The following is a 26,825-nucleotide window of genomic DNA, read 5'->3' on the forward strand; positions in this document are numbered from 1 at the left end:
CCAGTGACCTGTCAACTCTTAAGAAAGGAATGACCACGTAACTGAACAGCATGCAATGTTCCTATTCCTTATTTTAAAATGTCCCAAGCCTATAAAAACAACAGAACTGTAAATCTATATACAGTTCTCACCTCCGTATTTGAACATTTTTGAAGATTCAGTCACCACTGCCATCTCAATACTGGCAATCACCACTGCCAATCAATGCTGTTGACTGACGACAGCAGTGAATTGCTGAGTGGAAAGCACTCTATGGGTTTTAGAATGGCAAAACATAGTCTGCCTGTTTTGGAAATAGCTAATTCATTTATGAAATGTACCTTTAACCCAACATAATCACCTCCTCAGAATAAAATTTAAGCCTCTCACTGATATGAATGCTGCTTCAAATACAATTTAGAGGAAGGTAAAGTAGCTGTTTCATTTACTTAAGTACAGGAATACAAATATCTCAAAAAGTCCAAAACACTTACGAAGTTTTATTGAAAACAATAAAATACAGAAACACCAGATTCTCATTTTAAAGTGAAATTGACAGCTTTTCCTAGAACTTTCCTAGTACTGCACTATTCTCTCTTTTAAAAAAAGAAACCAAGTTTCAGATCCAAAATAATTACTGACCTTGCTGGTAAACATTCTTCTCATGGTTCATTATTTTTCTAACTTTTACATTTGCACCTTTTCAAGAAGGAGTCATCTTTTTTTGTCTTTTAATTTGACTAATATTTGTGAGAACTGGACTTACTTTCTTCATTTTAGTAATAAAAAACAACAACCCACACACACCCTACTCAAGCTCAGAGAAAATATACATTTGTTCATTAAAGCTCACCTGCTTTAGATAATTTTTTCTTTTCACACATTCGTATAGAAAGCCAATGTTTGATCCATGCTGCAAAAGCTGTACAAAATGAAAAGACCTGTTATTCCTCTAGGAAAACCTTAAGGCAAAAGCAAAACCCTTATGCTACAAAAGAAAAAAACAAAGCAGAAGCATGGGGACTGTGGAGTCGGCTCAGATAAATAAGCACCACAAGGATGAAGACGACAATTTGTACACAAACATAAGCAAGAAGTTTAAAAATGAGCCTTAAACATCCATTTTCCTGCAGAAATAATTGTCATGTCAGGTAGCTTGACTCCTGAAACAAGTTCTGTTTGGATTTTAATTAACAGAATCTTAATTGTCTCCTATATTTACCAACGGTATCAGACTTGTTGGGGGGGGGGGGGGCGCTCTTCTTTCCTCCTTTTCTTCGTACAGACCTTTAACCAGAGGCCTGCCCAACAATTCCTATAGAAGACAATCAGTGTGTTTGGGTCCTTCTTGGCAAAGCTGTCACCTCCCCTTTCACCCTAACACTGGGAATAATTCCAAATTCTGGGCAGTCACTTCATGTTTTTAAGTTGTACTTTAGCACGGAGATTTTTTTAAGGCTACAAACTTTGCAAGTTGGTCCCATTAAAAATGATCTAAAGGCAGGAGCTTTTCAAATGGCATGAATCAAACACTTGCAGATTTCAACAGAATACAGTTTACATTCATCTCTAAATCTGAGATTAAGAAACTATTAGCTGGTTTCCAACTGGTTTCAATACTGGTTTGAAGTCTGAATAATTTTACTGTGTAGATATTAAATATTTTGTTTAAATATTAAACATTAAATCTTTTCCTGACTATCCAGACAGAAATAGAGAAGCAGGAACAAAACGCAAAAGAAGAAACAGTCTAATAAACAGACTTGTGACTTCTATGCCATTTGTAACGGGATGGGTTTCAAAAATGCCTGGGAGCTGGTTTCTAAAAAGTTACCTCTACTTGGCATAAACCACTTTTTTTTTCCTTACACAAAGTACCAGATTCCTACAAAAGGGGGGAAAAACAGAAAAAAGAATTGGGGTGGTATCCTGTTGTGTGATGAAAAGGCCAGTATACACTATTACACTCATTTAATAAGTTATAGTGAATATTTTGTAGCACTAAAGAAATTGTCATTTTACTTTGCACTACTGAGTCCTTGCCACACAGTTCTTCCTGAGAAATAAAAACTTCAATCTTGGTTATCCCCACAGGACGCCTTGAGCCAGTTTAGGTCCTGAAGATGAAGATTTCCTGCTAGCAGGAAGCTATTCTCTACTAACTTTTAGGCTACTGCACAATAGTTGAAGCACCAGGCAAATTGGCTATTTCAGTAAATTTCGACATCTGCCCACATTCTCAGTTAATTATTCAGTCATTGTTTTCTAAACATTAAAAACTTAACTTGCTAATACAGGTACAACCTTTTAACTATAGAAGTTATCATCGCTGGGCTTAGCTGACATGCCACTTCCTTGGGATTACCTAAGGGATGCTTCTCCCATAGCCAATTTGCACATGGGTTACCTCTTTTAAATCTTTTGCTCTCTCAAAGTTAATTAAGTTGTAAACATTACTGGATAACTGGGCTTATCAATTACTCGTATGCAAGGGAAACCAAGGAGCAACAGTAGCACAAGGCAAAAAAGCCTCCAAGGAAAAACCTTCTTTGCATTTTCTCTGTATTTTCATCACATTAGAGGCAAAAAGGTGAGCCACAATGCTACTGGATATTTACCATTACAGCTACATTGAATTGACAACTAATATACAAATTTCAGAGCCTCTATTAAATTTCTTAGGAATAGGCTTAAGCTACTGCTTTCTTCCTTCCGTCTCCCCAGTCATAGTCACCACTGTAAACAGAGCTCATATCTATAGATGAAGTGTGACTCAGGGTACAGTTGTAGTAGGAGTATTCTTCTTTCTTAATGCATCTTTTCCAATTCAAGTGTCTGAGTACTTTCCAAGTATATGAATGGTTTAGACAATGTAACAGATGACGTAAGCCACCCTCATACATAAAGCTTCTATACTTGCCTTTGCAGACTGTAGTCTCACATTAATAATCCCTCTAGAAAACAGCTTTTCCCTTGAGACAAGCTTCCTTGGCAAAAAGATGAATTCAAGAAACGGCTACCCAAAATGAGTCCCACCCCAAATCACAGGTGGAGATATTATTATTACACCCGTTTCATAAAACTTACAAGTCCCTATACTATATACGGAGGCTCACGACCGAACACGAGCCTTCTAAAATTTGACTTTAGTATAGAAACAGGTTTCTAGAGTTCCATCTCTTCTTCTGTGCAAGCAGCTGTCTCCAAACTATTATAAATAGGCATCCCTGTTTGCCGAGGTTCCAAGAACAGTTCAGTTCTGCTAGGGAAGGCAGTACCAGCAGTGGCATGCTTAGTTTGGCTCTCTCCTGTGTAGTTCTTAGCATTAGATGACGGCTTTGGCTTATCAGAAAGGAGTTCAGGGAGAGGTTTCCAGAGCACAAGCTCCATGGAAGGACGGCTCCTAAGACATAAAATAGAGATTTTTATAAAAAATTTTAGGACAGGAAATTAAAAGCTATATATTGAAAAGCTAATGTCTGCTACCTAATATGTAGAGTTAGGAACTGATGGCATCAAAATAGGAGATTTATGACAATCCAAATTAATCTTTAGAAAGGTCACTCAAGTACATAAAATTTCACAGTTCTGCCTGTATTTCAACCAAACCAACTGGTTGTACTGATGCTGTGACTAGGAGTAATAGAAACATCCAATGTGAAAAATAGAGGCCCTTGATTTACTATTTTAACTTATTAAAAACTGTGGTTAATATTAGCAGATGTGGGCCATCTTGTATTAAACCATTATAAATGAAAATGAAACACTGAACAAACACATTAAAAGTATCTCAGTATGCCCTTTGCTTAGTATTGCTATGAAGTATAACACTTTATGCAGTAAGCCAAAATAATAATTATGTCCCCAATGCCTGTGTCTGTCCTCTTAGCCTTCCCCCATCCACTAATGCTTTGATGGTTTCTAGGACCCAAAGGCAAATAAGGCAAAATAAAACACAAACAATAAAGAATACCCCCAAAGGCTAGCTTCCAGAAAACTACCAAGAGCAGAAAGTACTGTTTTAGACTGGAGGGCAATGTGACCTGCTTACTCTTGGCTAAACTATTTATCTACCCTCAGGGCTGGGTAGTTAATTGTAAGCTGACGCTAGAGGGCTGACGGCAAAACCTTGTGATCTAACCTCAAGCAGCAGCTGAATCCACCATGGCCAAAGGCAATGCTAGCATCACTGGGACTGGTGTTCTAAGAGAATTTTTCAGATATCTGACACGTACTCTCACTACTTATCAAGTCTATCTGAAGTCTTTTCTAGGTAACACCTAAATGGTTATTTTATAACCTGCCTACAGCAGATAATGAGGACTTGAGATCATCTAACCTCAAGGACTATAAGAATTACAGGGCTATCATTAGTTCTTTTTTTAATCATTAGTTCTTATGTTAATGAGCCTCAGGCTGCTTTGCTTTTTAGGTTATGTTTGCTTTCCAGTTTCCAATCTTGAACTCTAACTATACTTTCACTGCTCACTACTACAAGTTTGTTCTGCTCTCCCTAGCTGTTTCTGTGTTTCTCTTCTGAAGATCTAGGAAATCAGAAGAGTTCATTAAATTGTGTCTAAATTAGGGGCAAAAAGGTTCTTAGAGCTAAAGGCCTGAGGGGCTATGACACAATTATATGAGCTTTGATTTGACTGCTGGGAGACATTTTTTGTTTGTTTCCTAGGTTTCAATGGTGTTCCTGGATAACTAAGAAAGCCAGGTAAACAAGAGGTATTGAAATGTGGTTCCTATATCCTATCACAAGAATTTAAGAGACTGGGCTCCCCTATTCCCAAATAGACTTTAGTGCATTTCAAGTCTTCAAAGGAATCCAGCGGTAAGTAGGCAAGGCAGCCACTCCTGCATACTTCAAACTCCTGCTTGTACAGCACTTTGCTCACCCCAATGAACTAAGAAAATGTCTGTCTCTAACCTGGGCTAAACACAAATCCTACTATGCTTTCACTTGGCTGGTGATCAGGAGATGAAGATATGGCTAAGATAGAACAGGCAGTGTCTACAGACATTAAGTTTTCCCTCCAAAATCATAATTAAATGGAAATCAGGAACCAAAACTTACATGGACTCAATCATTTTCTTTGTAAAGACTTCATCAAATTCCCTCTTCAAACCTGTTTTCATGGTATCAGAAAGGACAAGACTGGGGAGATGGTTAATATTTCTGTCGGCTTCAACTTCTTCATCTTCGTCAATTATCCTAAATAAAGGCAGCAGGAACAGAGAAAGGAAAATTATTTAGCCAAACTATTACATAGTCTAGTAATTGGACAAAACTTAAAATAACAAAAAAAACAACAGGTGCTACAGCAAAAGGTCAAGTAAAATATAAGGCTATACATGAGTGAAAAAAATTATATACGTAAGTTATTCAACATTCAATAAAAAGTTTTACATCTGATGCAATACAATTTGAAGGATGTGTCCCTGAAAACTCCCATAAACCAAAAATTAGTATTCAGAGATAATAAGTGAAAGTATTCTGTACAGTTCTGAGAAGAGCGTAGTTTAACATTTAATGTGCAGATGCTGAGTTACCTGATTTTTTTATGGTCTTCCTGAGAAGTTGAGGATCAAAATATCATCAAATGAGCAATGAGACTAGCTTAAAAGAGTAAAAACGTAGATAGGAAGAACAACAAGCAAGGTATATACGCTGCCCATTTACCTGTCCTCAATTTCCTGAAGCCTCCTCCTGGCAACTTCAAACTGCGGTTCTCCAGTTGTCTGATCCATTTCTTCACAAATAACATCTAACATGCCAGATGCAGAAAGGCCACTAGTGCATGGATTTACTCCATGACCCTCTATAGCCTGATGTGCACAAAGAATCCAGTCATTAGGACCAACACAGAGCCCTGCTTCAGTTAGCCTTTTCTTTCTTACTGGACAACTGGAAAAAAAAAAATTTCAATGAAAATCCTAGTATAAATGAAATGTATATCATCCTTATCTCTAATTAAACTCTTACATGAAAAAACTAGTAACTTTTTACAATATGTGATTACAAGACGGAAAATTATGCATTTTCTTTTTTGTCATTCTCACAGCGTCCTTGAGATATTTTCTTCTACTGCTCTCTGCCAAACTAGGCTATACCTCCAAGGTTTTGCTTTTTCAGATTATAAGTATTCAATGTGGGAACTTAAAGTTACTCCTATTTATTTGGTCCTGGATAGGTCAAGAGGGAGTAAGGAAACCAAAAATCACAAAGCAGCAATTCAGTGCCAGCCATATTTTGTCATACTGCTGCTGTTCCATCAAACTGGTCATGTGGGAAGGTGGTCTGCAGGCATCCTATAATCCCTCATGGCAAAAACATGTGCCTCATCAGGTCTGTTCCAAGTACTACAGGTGCTAATGATATTGCTTATTTCTTGGTCCTCTCCAAAATGTCACACTGTCATTTGGCTCCATGAGTTCCTGACGAATGGGGTACACTATTCTCCCACCCTGCAACATAAACTATCTTTACTTCCTAGAAAAATTTCTATTTCATAGAGACATCAAAGTTCATCAAATCCAATTTCTTTGTTTTGCAGATTTGGAAACTAGGACTTAGAAAAACTAAAGTGACCCTTCCCAAGTGTCATGTAAGATAGTTACATGTTGGGCACGAGACCCCAGAGCTCTGGAATCCTACCCTCTGTGCCATTCTCACTAAAACCTCCAGCCTCCTTAGGAAAGTTCAAGTATTCAAACTCTTACCATGAACTCCAGTAGTATTTGCAAACCCTATGATATGCCCAGCTTAGTTGAAAGACGCCTGAAGCAAGTTAAATGGACAACTGGCACTGTTCTATGTAAGTATTTAGACCGAAAGTACTTTATTACTTGAGCATCAGCAAGTGCAATCTCAAGATCAGAACACAGCTATGCAACCAAAAAAAATTCATTTTAATTGCTACCACAGCGTCTCCTTTTCTAAACTGAAGGTCAAAGGAAGCAGCACAGATTTTACAAGAAGGTTCTATTCCATGTGAAGACTATAAAAATTAACATTAAAATCTCTGGCAATATGAAATCCAACGAGTAATAATGCTCTCTTGAACCCAGATTTTTTACTGGAATCAACTATTAAATAATGTTTAGTTTATAATTAATTTTAATTCATAAAGTATGAAGAATATCTTGCTATACATGAAATACTTCTGTAATAACTGCGTGGTTTTAAAGTATGTGCTGTTTTGGAAAATAGAAAAAAAGTTAAACACATAAGAAACTAGCTAAGAAAAGCAAAATAAATCTAGAGGAAACAGGTAATTTCCTACCACATTTAACAACTCAACTATTAAATGCAATTGAGGATAAGAGCTGGATTCTGATCTCTGACCACCAGCATCATTTGGACTAAATTATTTCAGGCCTGTAGGTCTATTTTGCAAATAATTATAGAGATCAATGATTAAGTCCCCCCAAAAATGTGATATAAAAGACTTCGAAGTACTGATAAAAGCTGTGAAAGTGGCATCTAGGCAGCAGACTTCTGGGCATTACACATCCAAATGTTGAGTCCCTCCCAGGGCCTCAATCTCTCCATCTGTACATTAAAGGTGGTTAACTTTTTAAGCCAATAGCTTTACACTTCAAACTTTTATTTTTAACATTGGAACACTGTATTCAATACTCTCTTATAGGGAACCCCAACAGATAAAAGCAAAGAGGTCCCTGTGCATCCACAGCAATCCCAAGGCAGTAAAGAATATAAATATTGTCTGGACAAGTAGTTTTTAAAGTAAGGCAACTTTCAAATCTACTCTTATTAGTCTATATATCAACAAGATTAGAAAATCCAAAGTTTCTACTGACCAAGTAAATAAATCATACATAAAAGTCAAAAGACAAATGATAAATTTGGGGAAAACATTTAAAACACACATAATAAATTGGTGATTTCTTTAAAAAAGATTTCTTATGAATAAGACCAGTAAGCCAACAAAAAATTTGCAGAAACATCAATAATTCACACAAAATTAAGCACACATGGCTTAAATGAAAAGATGTTCCATATAATTTACAAAACACAAATTAGTAATCTAATTTCTTAATTATAAAATCATATGCTCAGGGGCCAACCCGGTGGCTCAGGCGGTTAGAGCTCCATGCTCCTAACTCCAAAGGCTGCTGGTTCGATTCCCACATGGGCCAGTGGGCTCTCAACCACAAGGTTGCCAGTTCAACTCAAGTCCTGCAAGGGATGGTGGGCTCCGCCCCCTGCAACTAAGATTGAACAGGGCACCTTGAGCTGAGCTACCACTGAGCTCCCAGATGTCTCAGTTGGTTGGAGCGTGTCCTCTCAACCACAAGGTTGCCGGTTTGACTTCCGCAAGGGATGGTGAGCTGCGCCCCCTGCAACTAGCAACGGCAACTGGACCTGGAGCTGAGCTGCGCCCTCCACAACTAAGACTGAAAGGACAACAACTTGAAGTTGAATGGCACCCTCCACAACTAAGATTGAAAGGATAACAACCTGACTTGGAAAAAAAGTCCTGGAAGTACACACTGTTCCCCCAATAAAGTCCTGTTCCCCTTCCCCAATAAAATCTTTTAAAAAAATCATATGCACATAAAAATACATACAATTTCATGAATAATTGCAAAACAAACATCCATGAAAATAACCTTCAAGATAGGCTGTCACTTTCCCCAAATGGTCCTCTGTTCCCTCTTCCCTACAGGTAAACAGTCTCTTATGGTAATTACTTCCATTTTAAAAAGAATATATTATCACACATACAAACATGCATCCCTAAACAATGTTTAGCTTTGCCTGGTTTTGAACCTTATAGTTAGGGAATTATATTGTATATATTTTACCATTAATGGACATTTGGATTGTTTCCGGTTTTGAGCTATTATGAGCAAGGATGCTATGAACTTTCTTGTATGTGTCCCCTGATATGTGCATGTACATACTCAGAAGGGGAACTGGTGAGTTAAAGGGCACATGTGCTTTCAACTTATTAGATAATGCCAAACTGTTTCCCAAAGTACTTGTACCAATTTACATTCTCATTCATAGTGTTTGAGATTTCCTGGTGCTCCATGACCGATCCAATGTCTACTGGTAGAGTAGTATCTCATTGTGGCTTTAATGTCCACTTCCCTAAAGACTGATGAGGTGGAAAATCTTTTCATTTGGCTGGTCAACTGGATATTCTCTTTGGGGAACTGTTTCACTCATCTTTTTCACAGAGTGCTTCTCTATGAGACGCAATTTTTTACCTATCAATTAAGTCAAAAGTTTTAAAATACAGTTCTGGTGAGAAGATGGAAAAACAGGGGGCAGCCCAGTGGCTCAAGCACTTGGAGCGCTGTGTTCCGCTGCTGGTTCGATTCCCACATGGGCCAATGAGCTGCGCCCTCTACAGCTAAGATTGTGAACAACGGCTCTCCCTGGAGCTGGGCGGTTGCCAACAGCTGGAGGTCAGTGTGGGCTTCTATGGGCTGCTATGAACCACTGACCAACGACTGGTTACCGACTGCCTCAGGTGGGGAGAGCGCAAAGCTCAGAATACCAGCATGGGCCAGGGTGCTGCGCCTTACAACTAGACTGAGAAACAATGGCTTAAAAACCAGGGTGGGGGGGCAGGTAGAGGCAAAAAAAAAAAAAGAAAAAAAAGAAAAACTGGCATTCCCACTGTTAAAAGGAGTACATAACTGGGCAACAACTCTCACATAGAAAATCCATACATTTTTAAAGAGTCCATTCACCTATTTGCAAATATACACAAAGAACTTAACAAGAACGGTCATGGTAGATTTGTTAGTAAAAGATTAGAAATAGCTCAGAAATCCATCAATAGGAGACTGGTTAACTTTATCTAGCCTTACAACAGAATTCTGTTCAATTGTTGAAAAAGAAATTACGTGTAACACCATGTGCCTATATGCAACAGGCTACACAGGAAAGTAAAATGAGAAGATGAACATATTGCACAGTGTGAAGACTATCTTCTTACAAATGTAAAAAAACCAGAGGTACACACAATTATAAGCTTGTACGTTTTTAAATGAACTTCCACAGGAGAAATAGGAAAGAGGTTGAACAGGGGTTACTTCTGGGAGGAGCTGTGAGCATGGAGTGTAAGACTTTTCAATATATATCCTTTTACACATTTGGAATTCTTTTCCTTTGTGCATGTAATAATATTCACATGGCTCAACATTCAAACTTTACAATCGGGTATAGAGTGAAGTTTCCGAACTGACCTGCCAGCCACCCAGCTACTTTCTCTAAAAGATAACCAACGTTATCAGTTCCTTGTGCCTCCTTTCAGAGACACCTAATGTCTCATCTTTTCACTTGAAACAGTCGAGAATGTAAAATAGGTTACATTAAGTGACCATAAAGTGAATAAATGGCACCTGAGACTTACTCATCATCCTCCTGCTCTAGCTTGTGTTTCTTTTTACAGGGAACTGAAACACTGTTGAAATAAACAAAAAAGAAGTTAATTGAGAAATGTGCTGAGCTAGTGCTTTCAGCATTCACTCTTTCCTGCTCCAATAAGCTTGCCCACCCTACAGGTACCCACCCCGCTGTCCCTTTCCTTGTCGCGTGGGGTGGATATACAGGTCACAAGGTCAGTCAGGTAAACGGTGGGTGGTTATGACCTAACTAGAGATTGAAATCTAAACTCATTTTGTCACGGTAATGGGAGATGAATTTGGGGAGGCTCACGTAGGGAAAACGTTTTCGAGGCGCTGTGCTAACCCACTTTATTTCCAAGATCTCCAGGAGAACCCATTTCTGTCCCCCTTTGCGGAAAAGAAAGCTGAGTGTCCGACAAGCACTCCAAGTTGCGCCCATCAGCGGTCGCGCCGAGCCCGCTGGGGCAGCGCGGCGTGTGTGCGCCGAGAGGACGTCCAGGCTCCCGTCGGCCCGGGTTCCAATCCCGACCCCACCTGGACGAGCTGAGGGACGTCTCCTCACTTCCAGGAGGCGCAGGAGGGCTGAGGTCCGAACCGGACTCCCGGGCTGTGCGACCTCCGGCGACTTACAGTTAAGGTCTCTGGGGATCAGTTTCCACATCTGTAGACTTGGGGCTGAGAAGCCTCCCGCGTCCGTCCGCCCGGCCCGCCCCGCGTCGGCACGCCCGCCCGGCTCCTCACCGTCCGCGAGCGGCGCTCCCGTCGGGGCTGCTCTGAGCGGCGCGGGGTTCCGGCCGCGGAGCCAGCTCGGCGCCGTCCGCCCCCGGCGGGAAGGCCCGACCGGCTAAGGCCGGAGGCGACTGCAGCAAGTCCGAGCCTCCGCTGAGGGGGAGACCGCTGAACGGCCGGCCGAGCGCGGCCATGGCCGGGGAAGCGAGGAGTTCGTACCCGCGGCCCCGGCCACCCACGTCCCCAGGCCCGGCAGCTGCGGCCACAGCGAATGCTGAAGCGTCCACCTCTGAGCCCGCTCTTGACCTCACGTCACGCCTTCTAGAACCCTCCACTCCGGGCCGCCCAGGGGCACGCCGGGATTTGTTGTGTGTGGAGAGCCCCCTGCCGCAAGGAATGCCGGGAGTGGCAGTCCTTACAGACTACAAACAAGATGGCTACCTCGGCTTAGTTAGGCAGCTAAAGCTTGAGGATGGTTCTTTCGGGCCTTGAATATATTCTAAGTTCGAATCCTCTGTAGTAAAATCCGATAATAATAGTGCCTAGCTTCATGGGGTTGATGGGAGAAGTAAATGAATTAAATATCTAGCTCCCTTAGAACACTGCTTGGCACATAATACAGATTCATTAAATATCAGCTAGTATTACTTCCTTCTATATTTTAATATAAATGAAGTGGGTGATGCCTCTGAGGGAACAGCTTGGAGGATCAGTAAATACCTCAGAGAACTTGTGAGAAGCCTTTCAGCTTCTGCCTGGGGCATCCAGAGACACAGGCTTGCCAGAGGGGCAGAGTTTGTCAGCTCCAACCACAGATCGTGCCTCATTTTCCCATCTCAGGTAATAGTACCATCATCCAGTCCGAGTTGCTTGTGCCAACGTCAATGCCCTTCAGCCAAAGACCTATAAAGATCTACACTTGAACAAAGATGTGTTTTATTATTGACTTCTTGCAGTGAGGGAGGGTCTTAGTAAGGGGGTGTTCGAAAAAGGCTTTTATAGAATATGGGCTGTCAGGTGATTTGGCAGAAGGTTCAAAGAAGCAGAGCTTTGCTCTGGAATTAATACTGTGAGTAAGCAGGGATAATTCCATGATTGGGTATCATAGTCAATCTTTTCTAGAAGGTGGGAAACCTGTAATTGGTAAGGAAGCAAATGTTCTTCGTATTAACCAGGATACGGGATGTTTGGTCACTTTTGTGGTTTGGACAATGTCCATTTTTGTCTGCATTCAGACATGATTATGAAGTAGTCTTGTTTTATCTTGATCCATCGAACTCACATCTTGGTCCTTGTTTAATGTTGACATTCTGTGAAATTGTTTAACAGGAAGAAACCAAGTCCAGCCAGATACCAGTGCAATTTCTGCTGTCAGGAGATGCTTTTCTATTTCTAACCAAAAACCAAAGCAGCGTTGATGCCTCTTTTTTGTTCACCACTGTATTTGATCAGTTAGCAAGTCCTATGGGCTTCATTTGTGGAATGGTTCCAGATTCTCTTCCTCTTTCTCCATTTCTATTGCCCTCACAATGGTCTAAGAAAATGAATGAATCCCCTTTGCCTCATGTAATATAATGTATTAGGTTGAAGTTTTCTTAGTGGCATTTACCATCCAGTTTTGTCTCCGTAAGGGAACACCCTACTTACTGCAACTGGATATACAATGTAGTTTCCTGAGTCATTTCTACAAATGGCCACCTCATTCCTCACCTGAAAAAATATACACATATAAATATATATGTTTATAAAAAGGGAATCCTACTCTATATGTTATTCTGAAACTTTACCTAATTATATTTCTTGAATACCTATCCAGATTCATTCTTTCTTTCTTTAATTCACAATTCTATACCAGGTTGCATACCCCTTATCAGGCAATGTACTAGAATTAATAATGTATTAGGTACTTCCTATTTGCAAGTATTCCTCACATACTTCAAGTATTCCTCACAGGATAAAGTCAAGTATTCCACACAGGAACTCTAAATTGGATGCTTTTATTACCTGCATTTTACAGATAAGGAAACTGAGGTAATTTGTGATTTAACCCATTCCCTCAGCTATAAGTGAAGGAGTTCTACCCCAGGTCTGAGACTTTCGATCCTGCCCTAGACTGCTAGACTTTGCTCTATCTTACTGAATAATTCCCTGAAAGAAAGTGGTTTGGAGGAATACAGGAAAGTCTTACTATAGCGTGTCTGAGAGAGACTCCTTGGGGCTTCAGACCCTGGAAGCAAAAGACAGGATTACTGTGTACTGTTTCCTACACTAGACTGGGGAGAGTGGCTCTAGAACTTGATAGTGGCCATTTTACACATCTCTTCTCGGTGAAAGTACAGGCCTGCCTCTTTGAGGTGACCTCCAGCTTAACTCTCATGGGATTGGTGGGACATAGACATACACTTAGACATCCCCTTCCTGATTCCTTTTTCCTGTGGCTAATCTTGAAAAACAAATGAAAAAACCCACAATGTTTTCTGGTTATAAAACAAACAGGTTCTTAGTAGAAAATTAGTGGAGGTGGTGATAAAAGTATAGAGAAGAAAATAAAAATTGCCTTAATTCCATCCTGCAGGAAGCTCCACTGTCATGAATATTCTTTCAGTCTTTTTCTTACTTGTGTGTGTGCACACACACATGTCTGTGTGCTAGTGTATAATACACACATAAGAGCTCTTCATTTTCTCGTTTTGCTCTCACAACTAGACCACAGGTACTCATATGTCTCTATAAAAAATAATAAAACTAAAGCTTAGAGAGGATAAATAATGTATCTACATAATTAATAGTCATTAGTTAATAGAGTTTAGCAAGAAGCAACCTTGTCAGGATGTTAATACAAAATTATTAGGCTTCAGCCCCTCTGGAAAAAAGACACCAAACAAAACTGTTGATGGCAATGACCCGTGAGGGTTGGGTTTATCAGAATTTGCACTTTCTGGGGATAAAGTTTAAGCTTTTATTTTTTTCCCCCCTGTGAATATGAACTACTTTGTAGTCAGATAAAGAGGTTAAATGTTTTTGAAATAAACATGCCCAACATGATAAGGTACAATGGATTGAATATTTGTGTCCCTCCCTCTGTCCCCAATTCATATGTGAAAATCCTAACCCCTAGTTAGGAGGTGGGCCCTCTGGGAGGTGATTAGGTCATGAGGGTGGAGCCCTCATGAGTGGGCTTACTGCCCTCATGAAAGAGACCCCAAAGAGCTCCCTTGTCCCTTCCACCATGCGAAACACACAGCAAAAAGATGGCCATCTATGAACTAAGAAAGGGGCTATCACCAAACACTGAATATACTGGTTTCTTGATCTCGGACTTCCCAGCTGCTAGAACTGGGAGAAATAATTTCTGTTGTTTATACCACTCCGTCTATGATATTTGTTATAGCAGCCCAAACGGACTAAGACACGAGGTTAAAAACAAGAAGTCAAAAGAAGCCATCGAGACCAGCAGCAAGCATGTATTGAGTCCTCACTATGTACCAGGCACTGTACTAAGTGTAGTACTTCATGTCCTCTCCACTGTAACACTCCACTACTATATCAATATCACCATTTTGCAGCATAAGAGACTAAGATTCAGAGAAGTGAAGGCCTCATCTTAAGATCAGACAGTTAGTAATGATGGTTCTGGAAAGATTTGACTGATTCAAAAGCCAGGGAGATCATCACTGTTTTCCATAAACAAAGAGAAACGTTCTTTCCTGCTGAGCACCCACAAAATTCATATTCAAGGGACGAGCCCTGATTAGTCACGGTTCTCCAGAGAAAAGGAACCAGTAGGATATACATATATAGAGATATATGTAGGAGATCTATTATAGGAATTGACTCACATGGTTATGGAGGCCAAGAAATCCCACCATCTGCTGTCTGCAAGCTAGAGAATCAGGAAAGCCAATGACGTAATTCAGGCCTGTGAATCAGAGGGCTGATGGTATAAGTCCCTATTTGAGTCCAAAAGCCTGACAACTAGGACCACTGATGTCCAAAGGCGGGAGATGGATGTCCCAGCTCTAGCAGGAAGAGAGAGCCAATTCACCCTTTCTCTGCCTTTTTGTTCTTTTTGGACCCTCAATGGATTGGATAATGCACACCCCCATCTGAGGGCCATCTGCTTTACTCAGTTTCCCAATTCAAATGCTAATCTCTTCCAGAAACATCCTGACAGACACATTCAGAAGTAATGTTTTACCAGCTACCTGGGCATCCCTTAGCCTAGTCAAATTGCCACATAAAACTAACCATCACAATTCCTAAGGAACTAATGCTCATGCTTAAAAAATGGCAACAACCACTATTGTCAAGGGTGGAGTGAAACCTGCAAATTAAGATGTTGCTAATGAAATTCCAAATAGGTGAGCACCTTTTCAGAAGCAGCATACCAGTACTTTTATCAGATCATAAAAATATTGGTGTATTATGTCTATTGGTATGAAAAAAATGTTTATGTATAAGGACAAAAAGGGGGATGTAATATGTAAATAGGAAATACTGTGTTAGGACATGGGTGTGTTTCATGATTATTTTAAAGCGAATCCCAGAAACATTTTTTTCTGAATGCTTTAGTGTTTATCTCTAATAAATACTTTTTCAAAAAAAAATAATAACCTCAATGCTTTAGCATACCTAACAAAATTAGTAATAATTCTTCAAGATCATATAATCTGTATTCATATTTTTCCAAGTGCCTCCAAGTGTTTTTATTGTTGGTTTGATAGCATCATGATTCAACATTGCTTTAGGTTTGCCTGTCTCTTGAGTCTCCTTTAGTCTAGGTCCCGTTTGCTTTTTTTCCTTGTTAATTATTTGTTGACTCACTAGGTGATCTGGACATTGGCATTGGCATTGTGAGCACTGATGGTGGCAATGAGGCATCTTACATGGCTTCTCAGGTCAACATCAACAAGGGAGCCTGGAGCAGAAGGGGGAAGAACAGAGCAGATACAGCTACCTGCTTGGTAAGCATAGTCCCAGGGGGTGGCAGCTTCCTCGTGGAAGCAAATAGAATTTTGCAGAAGAACAGGAATATCAGTATTACCACGACCCCATCCATTTTCTTTTCCCTGCTGGAGCCTCCTAGCTGGTTTCCCTGCTTCACTACAGTCCATTAGCCACAGTGCAGTCAGACATATTTGTCCACCGTGCAATCCTGATGTGCTCCTCTCCTGCTTTAAACCCGTCTGTGACTCTCTTGGGAGAAGGTCCAACTTCCTTCAGGCTCCACTTTCCTTCAGGATCCCTCCCCTTCCCACCTTTGTATCTTCATCTCTTCCCACTCCCCACCTAATGTCTACATCTAGCAACTTGGGTTTTCTTCAATTTTCTATTGAATTTCTCTCGATTCTTCTTTCTCACCTCCAAACTTTTGCATACATGCATCCTTCTCCCTGGTACCACCTGCCATCTTGTGCATCCAAACAGACCTTTCCAGTATATCAGATGTTTGTGGTGTTTTCAGAGCCAGAAGAAAGGCGGTATTGTAGATTGCAGGCAATGACAAATGATCCTATTTTAAACTCTTGGAGTACCTTTTGGAATGTATTCTGCCCAGAGTAGGCTTGAACATAGGAAATTAGGGATTTTCACACGACTCTTCGGGGTTAACATCAATGAGAATGCCCACAGTGTTCCTTGGTTTCCTTGGTGCCCATGATTGTGGCAGAATAAATGAGCAATTGGTCTGAGCAGTGAAGCATCTCCCTTGTTTCCATATTACCCAGAGGAACAATGGAGGGACTTCTGTACATATTCTTAGCTATTCATTATACTTGTTCTCACAGCTCTCACGTGTTTTAAAAAATAACACTGGGGGCCGGTCCGGTGCCTCAGGCGGTTGGAGCTACATGCTCCTAACTCCGAAGGCTGCCGGTTCGATTCATGGGCCAGTGGGCTCTCAACCACAAGGTTGCCGGTTCAACTCCTCGAGTCCCGTAAGGGATGGTGGGCAGCGCCCCTGCAACTAAGATTGAACACAGCACCTTGAGCTGAACTACCACTGAGCTCCCAGATGTCTCAGTTGGTTGGAGTGTGTCCTCTCAACCACAAGGTTGCGGGTTCAACTCCAGCAAGGGATGGTGAGCTGCACCCCCTGCAACTTGCAACGGCAACAGGACCTGGAGCTGAGCTGCGCCCTCCACAACTAAGACTGAAAGGACAGCAACTTGACTTGGAAAAAAAAAAAAGTCCTGGAAGTACACACTGTTCCCCAATAAAAGTCCTGTTCCCCTTACCCAATAAAAAAAAATAACACTGGATTCATTAATAAAGGTTTACCCAGAGATATCTCCCTTTCATTACATGGTGATGTGGCCTATGATTTTCTTTGTATTATTTCTGCACAGACTGTGATAGAATGTGTGTGTTGGCATTGGTCCACCCCGGAGCAGGTGTGCTCCTCTCTAAGCACAATGCACGCTCCTGGGTGGCAAGGAGATTCAATCAAAGGCAGCTCCTGCAAGTCTTCAGCTATGTTCACTCTTCTGAACTCTAGAGGTTTCTGCTCATTCACATTAGCAATATTAGAATAAGTCTTTCATGGATAAGATGACTGGTGTCTAAGATACGTAGATTAACTAGAATTACTTTAGATATGTCTTCATTTTGGTATTAATAAGGTATAAAAATCTAGTGAGCACTTCACCCTGCCATACTAAAGATGGCATCCCAGGTTTGATTCTTTGTTTTTTCTTCTTTTTTCCCCCCCAGGTTTGATTCTTAAATGGTCTTGTGCCCCATACTTGTGGGGAGGGTTCTTGGTCATATCTTGGCACTGGAAAACTTTTTCGTTGGCCTCAGATAAACCTTTTGTATAAGGAGTTTTTGAGAATCAAAGAGGAACAGAGCTGAGACTTGGAGGTTCTAGAATAAATCCTATGGCCTGCTTGCTAAATGCCCTTACCAGAGGCAGAATTCTACATGAAACAAGCTTTGATTAAAACCTGGTAGAATAACAGGGTGAAAGAAGAAATCGCAGGGGAAATTTGGAAATGCTTTGAGATGAATAAAAATAAAAATACAACATACCAAAACATATGGGCCAAAGCAAGCTGAAGGAAGGGAATAATAAAGGTCAGAGCAGAAATAAATGAGAGTATGAAAATAGAGAAAAATCAATGAAATCAAAAGTTAGTTCTTTGAAAAGATCAACACGATCAACAAACCTTTAGCTTGACTCACCAAACAAAAACAAAAACAAAAAGAAAAAACTAGAAAGCAAAGACTCAAATTACTAAAATTAGGAGTGAAAGAGGGAATTATAAGTGAAAACCACGAACAAATGTATGCCAACAAATTAGATAATTTAGATAAAATGGATAAATTCCTGGAAAAATACAAATTAACAAAATTGGTTTAAGAAGAAATCAAAATTCTGAATAGACCAATAATAAGAGATTAAATTAGTGATTTATAATCTTCCTACAAAGAAAAGACCTGGTCCACATGACTTCACCAGTGAAATCCACTGAATACTTAAAGAAAAGAAAAAAAACACCAATCTTTCACAAACTCTTCCAGAAAACAGAAAAGGAGGGAAATTTTCCCAGCCCATCTGTGAGGCCAGTATTACCCTGATACTTAAACCAGACAAAGACATCATTAGAAAAGAAAACTAGAGGTCAATATCCCTAATGAATGTAGATACAAAAATCCCCAACAAAATACTAGCAAATCAAGTCCAAAAACATATACACCATGACCAGCTGGAATTTATTCCAGATAAATAAATCTGGTTCAATATTAAAAAACAATAAATTCAATACACCACATCAATAGGATAAAGAAAAAAAGCATATGGTCATCACAATAGACAATTTAATAAAATTCAACACCATTTTATGATAAAAATAGTCAACAAAATAAGAATAGGAGGGAAATTCCTTAACCTGATAAAGGGCATCTATGATAAACCTATAACTAACATATATCCAATAAGCGACTTGTATCCAGAATCTATTAAAAAATTCTTACAGCTCAGTAATAAAAAGACAAATACCTCAGTTTTAACATGGGCAAAGGAAATGAATAGACATTGCTTCAAAAAAGTCTTCCAAATGGCTAGTAAGTACATGAAAATATGCTGAACATTATTAGTCATAAATGTGACTCAAAACTACAATAAGATACCCCTTTGCACCTACTAGAATGGCTAAAATGAAAAAAAAAACAACAACAGGTGATAATAAGTGTTGACTAGGATGTGGAGAAATTGGAACCCTCATACACTTCTAGTGAGATTGTAAATAGTGAAATTACTTTGGAAAACAGTTTGGCAGCTCCTTAGAAGGGTAAAACATAGAGTTACCATATGACCCACCATTTCTACTCCCAGGCACAGATCCAAGAAAAATGAAAATATCTGCCCACACAAAAATGTATACATTTATGCTAAGTGAAAGAAGCCAGTCCAAAGACCATTTATTGTTCATGCATTTATACGAACTGTCCAGAGTAGGCAAATCTACAGATTAGTATTTACCAAGCGCAGGAGGTGGAAAGGAGGAGGGAGGGTGCAGAACAATACCTAACAGGTACAAGATTTTTTTTTGAGATCACAATAGTGTTCTAAGAGCAGGTCCTGGTAGTTAATGGTTGTACGGCTCTGTAAATAGGCTTAAAAGTATTGAATTGTATACTTTAGACAGGTGAACTTTGTGGTATATTAATGATCTCAATGCAACTTTTTAAAAACAAACCTGGACACATGTTGTGGAAGAGTAGTCAGCTCTCATTTACCCCATACTCTCGGTGGTTTCTGACACTGAAAGGAACCTGATAACTCTGAATGACCAAAGCAGCTTAGGCCAGTTTGCAGTACAAACTACCTTGCCTGCTACGGCTGGGTGCCATTTTTTTCTCCCTATCAATATGCTAGGAGGTTTGGCAGCTATTGTGAGTAAGAGACATATAGGGGTTATAGTGAGGTTTCCCCTATTTCTCTGAGAAATTGAAACTAAGGAAGCCAGACAAAATATAAAATGTAATCATGACGATGAAAGGAAACAGATAAAAACAGGATAGAGAAAAATGATGGCTCCTCAGCCAACACTTGCAGTAGAGTTAGTGGTTAGGACTACATTTCTTTCCTTTGTTCTTTTTTTTTTTCAATTGTAATAAAATATACATAACGTAAATTTCACCATTTTAACCATTTTTAAGTGTATAATTCAGAGGCACTACGCACATTCATGTTGTTGTACAACCATCACCACCATCCTCCTCCAGAACCTTTTCATCTACCCAAACTGAGGCTCTGTAAGAGTGAGCGTTTTCTGAATTTAGGGACCTGAGTTTGATTTTCCCACAAACTGTTACTATGTGAACTTGGAAGAGCTACTTTGCCATTCAAAGCCTTAGTTTCTCCCCCTGTGAAATAAGGATGATAGTTCCTGCCTGAAAGGGCCCGTTTGAGGATTCAGTGAGAAGGGGAATGTAAAGTGCTTATAAAATGTGTGACCACTAGGTCTCTCTCTCTCCTGCCCAGACACTTTTCCTCAGCGGCAAACCATTTGCCTGTTGAACATCAATGGAAGTCCCAAGGACACAGACACAATCTTTCTGCAAGGGAGTTCAGCCCCTCACTCCCCACCACAAGCTGCAGCTCCTCTTCCTGGGTTTCCTGTCTTAGCCAAGACCCTCTGCATCCTCCAGTGCTCACACCAGAAACTTGAGGTCCCTTAATTCAGCCCTTAACCACATACAATGAGTTGCCAAATCCTAACGATCCCATCTCTTAGAACACTCTTGAATCTGCCCACTTTTCCTCTCACCTCAATGCTGCCTTAGTTCCAGAATAACCGCCTCTCAACTCTATCGAAGTGTTCCCATTTGGGTCTCTCTTTCTCCAGTATCTATACTTCTCTTTATCTGGCTGCGTCTTTCTCAATATCATCTCTGTCACTGCCCCATTCCCACTCCCTACGTCATCGCAGTAAGATTCTTCATTTGTGTACATGCCATTTCTCCTGCCTACCCACCTGAAAATGCAAATGCCTTCATAGCCTTCAAGACTTAGCTCACAGGTGCTGTATTCGAGAAGCCTCCATGATTCTGCCCCCAACTTCTGACTGAGGTTAGGGGCATGTCCCCTGTGTTCCCATCTCATTTTATACTACCCACTAATATTTGCAGAATATGGTGGTGAGCCCTGTGCTAAGTACTCTGTGTGCATTCTGTTATGTACTCTTCATTCCTGGTGTCTTATCTATACTTCCTCACGTTGAGGCGGGCGCTATGGTTATCCACATTTTATAGATGCGAAAACCGAAACTTACTTGCTCGAGGGCACACAGGAGTAAGAGGAAGTACAAGATGTTAAACCCAGTTTTGACTGATTTCATGACATCTGCAGTATCACAAATATAATTTGTAACCTAACTTCTACCTCTTTCCCTAATCCACTGAATCAGTTCTGTTTCATTTTTTCACCTTACTGTTCTGACACCACCTCCTCTGCCAAGCCTATCTGGCCCCTCCCCTTTTCCCAACTGAGTTAGCTGTTTCTTGCTTGGTGCTTCCACGGGCACTGGCAGCCCCAAATAAATTTCCTGTTAAAATCCCAGTTCCAACTTCTCTTGAAAGAATCGGGAGATTGTCAATACAGTGTCTGAATCTCTGCATGGCAGCAATTGCCAGAGTCGAGTGGTGTCTCCCCCTTCCTCCCCAGCTTTGAGATGAGGCAGGTGTTCTCTATTTTCTTGAAGACCTTACCCCTTTTTAATAACATCCACCTCCACCAATGTCACCTGTGTGTGTTTCCTGCCTGGAGCCCTTACTCCTCTGTACTCTGATGATTTGTTTCTGAGTCTCTCTTGCCTCCACACAGCCATCCCTGGAAAGGAAGAGATGGTGTCTTCTCTTTATTTTTTTATCTGGCCACATCTGATATATCCAACATGTCACCAAAAGTGACAGAACCAAAGGAATTTTTCATCAAAGCAGAGCTTTAGGTCCAAGTCTGCCGGAGCCATTTATCGCTTGCCATTGAACAGAAGGTGGCATGATGACTTTGTTGTCTCAGAGAGAAGCATCTTTTCTTTTTGCTGGGAGGCACCCACAGAGACCAGAAAAGTAAGGGAGGCTCATTCCTCTCTGATTATACATTGTTTATTATATAATTCCCTTGACTATGATGGGTCCTCCCCTTGGCTTCTGTGTGAAAAAGAGTTAACGCAGCAGCTCTGAGATTGCACATCCTTAGAAAGGTCTGCTTACACGGTTGGCTCTTGGTGTCTGAGAACTTGTTTTGGGGAGTGTTTACTTAGTCCCAGAACTGATAAGAGTGGCCCGCTCTGCCTAAATTGTTTATAAAACAATATGTTTTATGCTGAATACCTGTTTTCCTTCTGGGAGTCTGGAATTTTGGCACATGCTAGGCAGAGCGTTACCATCTCCCAAGAAAAAATCTGGGTACTGAGACTCTAACACACTTCTCTGGCACACAACATTTTTACGTGGACATATGTTCTCAAAACTTGTTGCTGGGGGAATTAAGTGTGTCCTGTGTGACTCCACTGAGAGAGGACTCTGGGAGGCTTGCACCTGATTCCCTTTGGCCTTCACCCCATGTGTCTTTTCCCTTTGTTGACTTACTTTGTATCCTGTCACTGTAATAAATCATAGCCATGAGTTCTCATAGTCCTGTGGGTTCCCCTAGGCTAATGAGTCATTGAACCTGAAGGTGGTCTTGGGGATACCCGACACAGCTTCTTTCTGCTTGTCTGGATGCCACTCCCCATCTTCCGTGAAGTCTTCTTCCCTGGTTACTGCACGTGCGGGCCATCTCTCCCTAAGCCCAGTGAAGCTGTACGCTCAGGCTTTGGAAACAGGGACTCAGGTCAAATCCTGCCTCTGCTTGACAAGGTGCAGGCCCTGGCAAATGGCCCCTCTTGTAAAAGTTGTTTAATCCCCTTGGCTTGCACTTAATCTTGGTGAGTTCAACCTCCCTAAGAGCACAGGCTTTGCAGACAGATCGAGGTTTGAATCCCAGCTGTTGACTCTCTTACCTCCTGGGAGCTTGTTTTTTCATCTGTAAAATTGAATAGGGTGTTGAATAGAGCTGGTTGTCTGGCTAGGTCTTATTTTCGGGGAAACACGGTAAGTGCCTGGCACATAGTCACTGTGCAGCAAATGGGAACTTTTATTATTGTTCTGGTTATTAGTGTAAAAGTCCTCTTCCCAAGTGGGTAGGAAGCATCTAACTGTTCTGTGTGTCTCTCCAGGGCTGAGCCTTCTGTTACACAAAGTAGGTGATTGAAACTTTGTTGAAAGGATAGAGTTTACTCTCTAGCAAAAGGCATGACTTTGTTGCCAAAGTGAAAGTAATAAAAGTTGTCATTATTATTTTTAAAAATCACATTTGTGCCCCAGGCGCAGCTATGGCTAATGGCTGGTGCTGCCTGGGTTGATGTGGTTGGCCCGGGACTGAGGTGGCTGCCAAGATGCCACAGTCCAAGCCCCGGAAGATGCGATCCTGGGCTATGGCTCTGTGGGGAAATCCTCACTGACGGTTCAATTTGTTGAAGGCCAATTTGTTGACTCCTACAATCCAACCATGGTGAACATGTTCACAAAATTAATCATAGTAAATGGGCAGGAATATCATCTTCCACACAGCTGGGCAAGATGAATATTCCATCTTTCCTCAGACATACTCCATAGATATTAGTGATTATATCTTTTTGTATTCTGTTACATCAATCAAAAGATTTGAAGTGATGAAAGTTATCCATTGCAAATTGTTGGATATGGTGGGGAAATACCTATTATGTTGTTTGGGAATAAGAAAGACCTACATATAGAAAGGGTGATCAATTATGAAGAAGGGAAAGCGTTAGCAGAATCTTGGAGCGCAGCTTTTTTGGAAACTTACGCTAAGAAAATCAGATTGCTGTTGATGTTTTTAGAAGGATAATTTTGGAGGCAGAAAAAAAATTGATGAGGCCACTTCACAAGGGAAGTCTTCCTGTTCAGTGATGTAATTCTGCTGCAGGACCTGAGGATATGGACCTGTCCTACCTGAAGACGCAAACTGCCCGTTATCCCTGAAGACAAACTCTGCTTTGTTTTTCTTCTGTTAACCCGAAAGATTTCATTTGGGTCACAACTTTTTCCTGCCCCTACATTTCAGGTTATATTAAACTCCGACTGTCCACATGAGTACACGCCCACTTTCAAATTTTAAGCAATCGTATTTTCAATTAACGTATTGTATTTCTTCATAATATTATGGCCAAGAATTTTACCGGCATTAATTTTTTTCAGTGTAGTTTGTTGTTTAAAATAATGTAATCATCAAAATGATACACTTATACTATTAACTATTGCTGTTACACTGTTGTAGTATTAACTAGGCTTCCATACATCAGTGTTTATTTCATTGTTTAAGATATACTTGTAAATAACATAGCTGCAAACCTTAAAAAAATTACATTTGAGTGCTTACTATGTGCCATGCATTGTGCTAAGCAATTTGCATAATTTATTTCATTTAATTTTCACAATAACCCTGTGAGATAGGTACTATTATTATCACCATTTTAAAGAAGAGGAAATAAAGCTTAGCACAATGGTGGACTCACAGCAAATAAGTGTCAGAGCTAGGATTGAAACCCAGGTTTATTAGTCAGCTCAGGCTGCCATAACAAAAATACAACAGACTGGGTGGCTTAAACAGCAGAAATAAATTGTCTCACAGTCTGGAAGCTGGAAGTCCAAGATCAAGGTGGCAGCATGGTCAATTTCAGTTTCCAGGGAGGAGTCTCTTCCTGGCTTAGAGCTGGTGGCCTTCTCTCTGGCTTCCTCTCAGGGCCTTTCTCCAGTTTGTGTGTGGGGAGAGTGAGCGAGGGAGCTCTCTGGTGTCTTTTCTCATAAGGACACTGATCCCATTGGATCACCTTTATTACCTCATTTGACCTTAATTATTTCCCTGGAGGCACCATCTCCAAACACAGCTACACTGGGGGTTAGGGTTTCAACATATACATTTTTTGGGGAAAACATTCAATTTATAACATAAGGCCGGTCTGATACCAGAGCAGACATAGTCACAAATTAGTCAAGACCTCTGATTTGTGCTGACACTGTGTTAGGACTGATGTGGGGTTGGGAGGTAGGTGCTTAATGTGCTTCACTCCATCTGAAACTTTAATCCTAATAGGGCCGTTAACTTTTCAGACATCCTATAGGGCTTCCTCTAGGGCTTTGTCGGGAATACTGGAAAGTGTTCCTGCTTTACAAGTCCCGCTAAACTTGGAGCTTAGGCGAAAAGAAAAAAAGAGGGGAAAAAAGTAATTCCACTGACTTAGAAATAAAGTCTTTTAAAATTATTTCGCAAGTCAGAAGTGGTTTGCTGGGAGGCCATTCCAATTGCCTTTCCAGTGGATGGCAACAGGTAAGGGAAAGTTTCTTTCAAGTTCTTCCAAAGGTGTCATTTGAGGCAACATTTATCTGATTTCTTTTTGTGGTCAGATTGCTGTGGTCCTGATCATTGTTCTGAAGAAGGAATAAAGATTGTCTACAGAAATATATCAAATACTCCTTTCCTCTCCTCCATCTTTGCAGAAGCATCCAATTTAATCTGGACATTTGCTTGCATTGAAATTATGTAAAGGATTCCCTTTGTGTTTTTAGACAAGTAACGCATTCTCCTTGTAAATTGTGAGAGGGTTGGAGATTGTACTGATATTCCTAAGTACCATTAAGCCAGATAGCTGCTAGATCAAGATTCACAAGATACAAATTCTTAGATAAGGAAGAGGGCGGATGCAAAGGAGCTGCAGTTTTAAGCTCTGGTAGTATGTAGACCTTGGTTCAGAACCCTGAATTTTTCTTTTTGTTTTTAAGTTAAAGTTTATTGGGGTGACACTTGTTAGTAAAGTTACATAGATTTCAGGTGTACAATTCTGTATTACATCATCTATAAATCCCATTGTGTGTTCCCCACCCAGAGTCAGTTCTCCTTCTATCACCATATATTTGATGACTTTTTCAATTATAAACAAGCAGCTCTCTCCAAGAATTTGAATGGTGTTTCTTAGAGTTTTTTAAATCAGAATTTTCTATTTTAATCTTCGTTGATCCAGAGACTTAGGCAGCTATGCATGGTTACCAAACAGAAGGCCCTGCAGGCCATACTAACAAGAGGACTGTCTATTAGGTCATGCCATCGGGAAGATGTGGTTCTAGGGAAGGAAGTGGCAAACCCAAGGCCAAATCTAGCTCACTGCCTATCTTATAAATAAAGTGCTGCCATGGCAAGTTGAGTAGTCACAACAGAGGCAGTATGGCCCACAAAGCCTAAAATATTTACTACCTGGCCCTTTGCAGAAAAGTTTGCCACACCCCTTCTAGGGCCTCAAGTTGGTCCCATCCCCTCATCATCCATTGGCCTAGCTAGGGGCACCGTGTATCAAGCATCACATGAAAAACTAACCAAACTCTGGCTAAGCTGTTTCTGGTGGCATGACAAACTTTGCCATCCATTAATGCTTGAGCTACAGGTTTAATTAAGATAAGCAGTTAAAGCATATCTAGTCTTTTTCTGTTTTTCCTTTTTCCCCCCTTCTTCTGCCTCCCCCGCCCCCCACTCCAGTTCAAGCTGTTGTTTCTCAGTCTAGTTGTGTAAGACACAGCTCCCTGGCCCATGCTGATGGTATTATGAGCCTTGTGCTCCCCCCGGCTGAGGCAGTTGGTCACCGGTTGTCAGTCAGCTGCCCACAGCA

General features: G+C 40.7%; 1 protein-coding gene and 1 pseudogene across 1 annotated transcript; one reads left to right on the plus strand and one right to left on the minus strand.

Annotated features, from left to right (window-relative positions):
- Nucleotides 1-459: 459 nt before the first annotated feature.
- Nucleotides 460-11,440, minus strand: CCDC117 (coiled-coil domain containing 117). The gene is made up of 5 exons (XM_019743084.2): nucleotides 11,113-11,440; nucleotides 10,377-10,427; nucleotides 5,666-5,890; nucleotides 5,060-5,197; nucleotides 460-3,382 (listed from the first exon to the last, which is right to left on the minus strand). The coding sequence occupies exons 1-5, from the start codon at nucleotides 11,292-11,294 to the stop codon at nucleotides 3,145-3,147; spliced, it is 834 nt and encodes a 277-aa protein (XP_019598643.1). The 5' UTR covers nucleotides 11,295-11,440; the 3' UTR covers nucleotides 460-3,144.
- Nucleotides 11,441-23,543: 12,103 nt separating this feature from the next.
- LOC109453415 (GTP-binding protein Rheb) lies at nucleotides 23,544-24,083 on the plus strand (annotated as a pseudogene).
- The last annotated feature ends 2,742 nt before the right edge of the window (nucleotides 24,084-26,825 follow it).

The sequence above is a fragment of the Rhinolophus sinicus genome, linkage group LG16 (assembly GCF_036562045.2).
Source record: "Rhinolophus sinicus isolate RSC01 linkage group LG16, ASM3656204v1, whole genome shotgun sequence".
Lineage (NCBI taxonomy): Eukaryota > Metazoa > Chordata > Mammalia > Chiroptera > Rhinolophidae > Rhinolophus > Rhinolophus sinicus.

What these genes read in the sequence shown, in the direction of transcription:
- CCDC117 (XM_019743084.2), bottom strand. Translation starts at nt 11,294, where the DNA reads ATGGCCGCGCTCGGCCGGCCGTTCAGCGGTCTCCCCCTCAGCGGAGGC. An exon ending in CTAGAGCAGGAGGATGATGA is followed by an intron (nt 5,891 to 10,376) that starts GTAAGTCTCAGG and finishes TTTTTTTTCCAG; the next exon opens with TTGTCCAGTAAGAAAGAAAA. An exon ending in AAGAAAATGATTGAGTCCAT is followed by an intron (nt 3,383 to 5,059) that starts GTAAGTTTTGGT and finishes TTTATGTCTTAG; the next exon opens with GAGCCGTCCTTCCATGGAGC.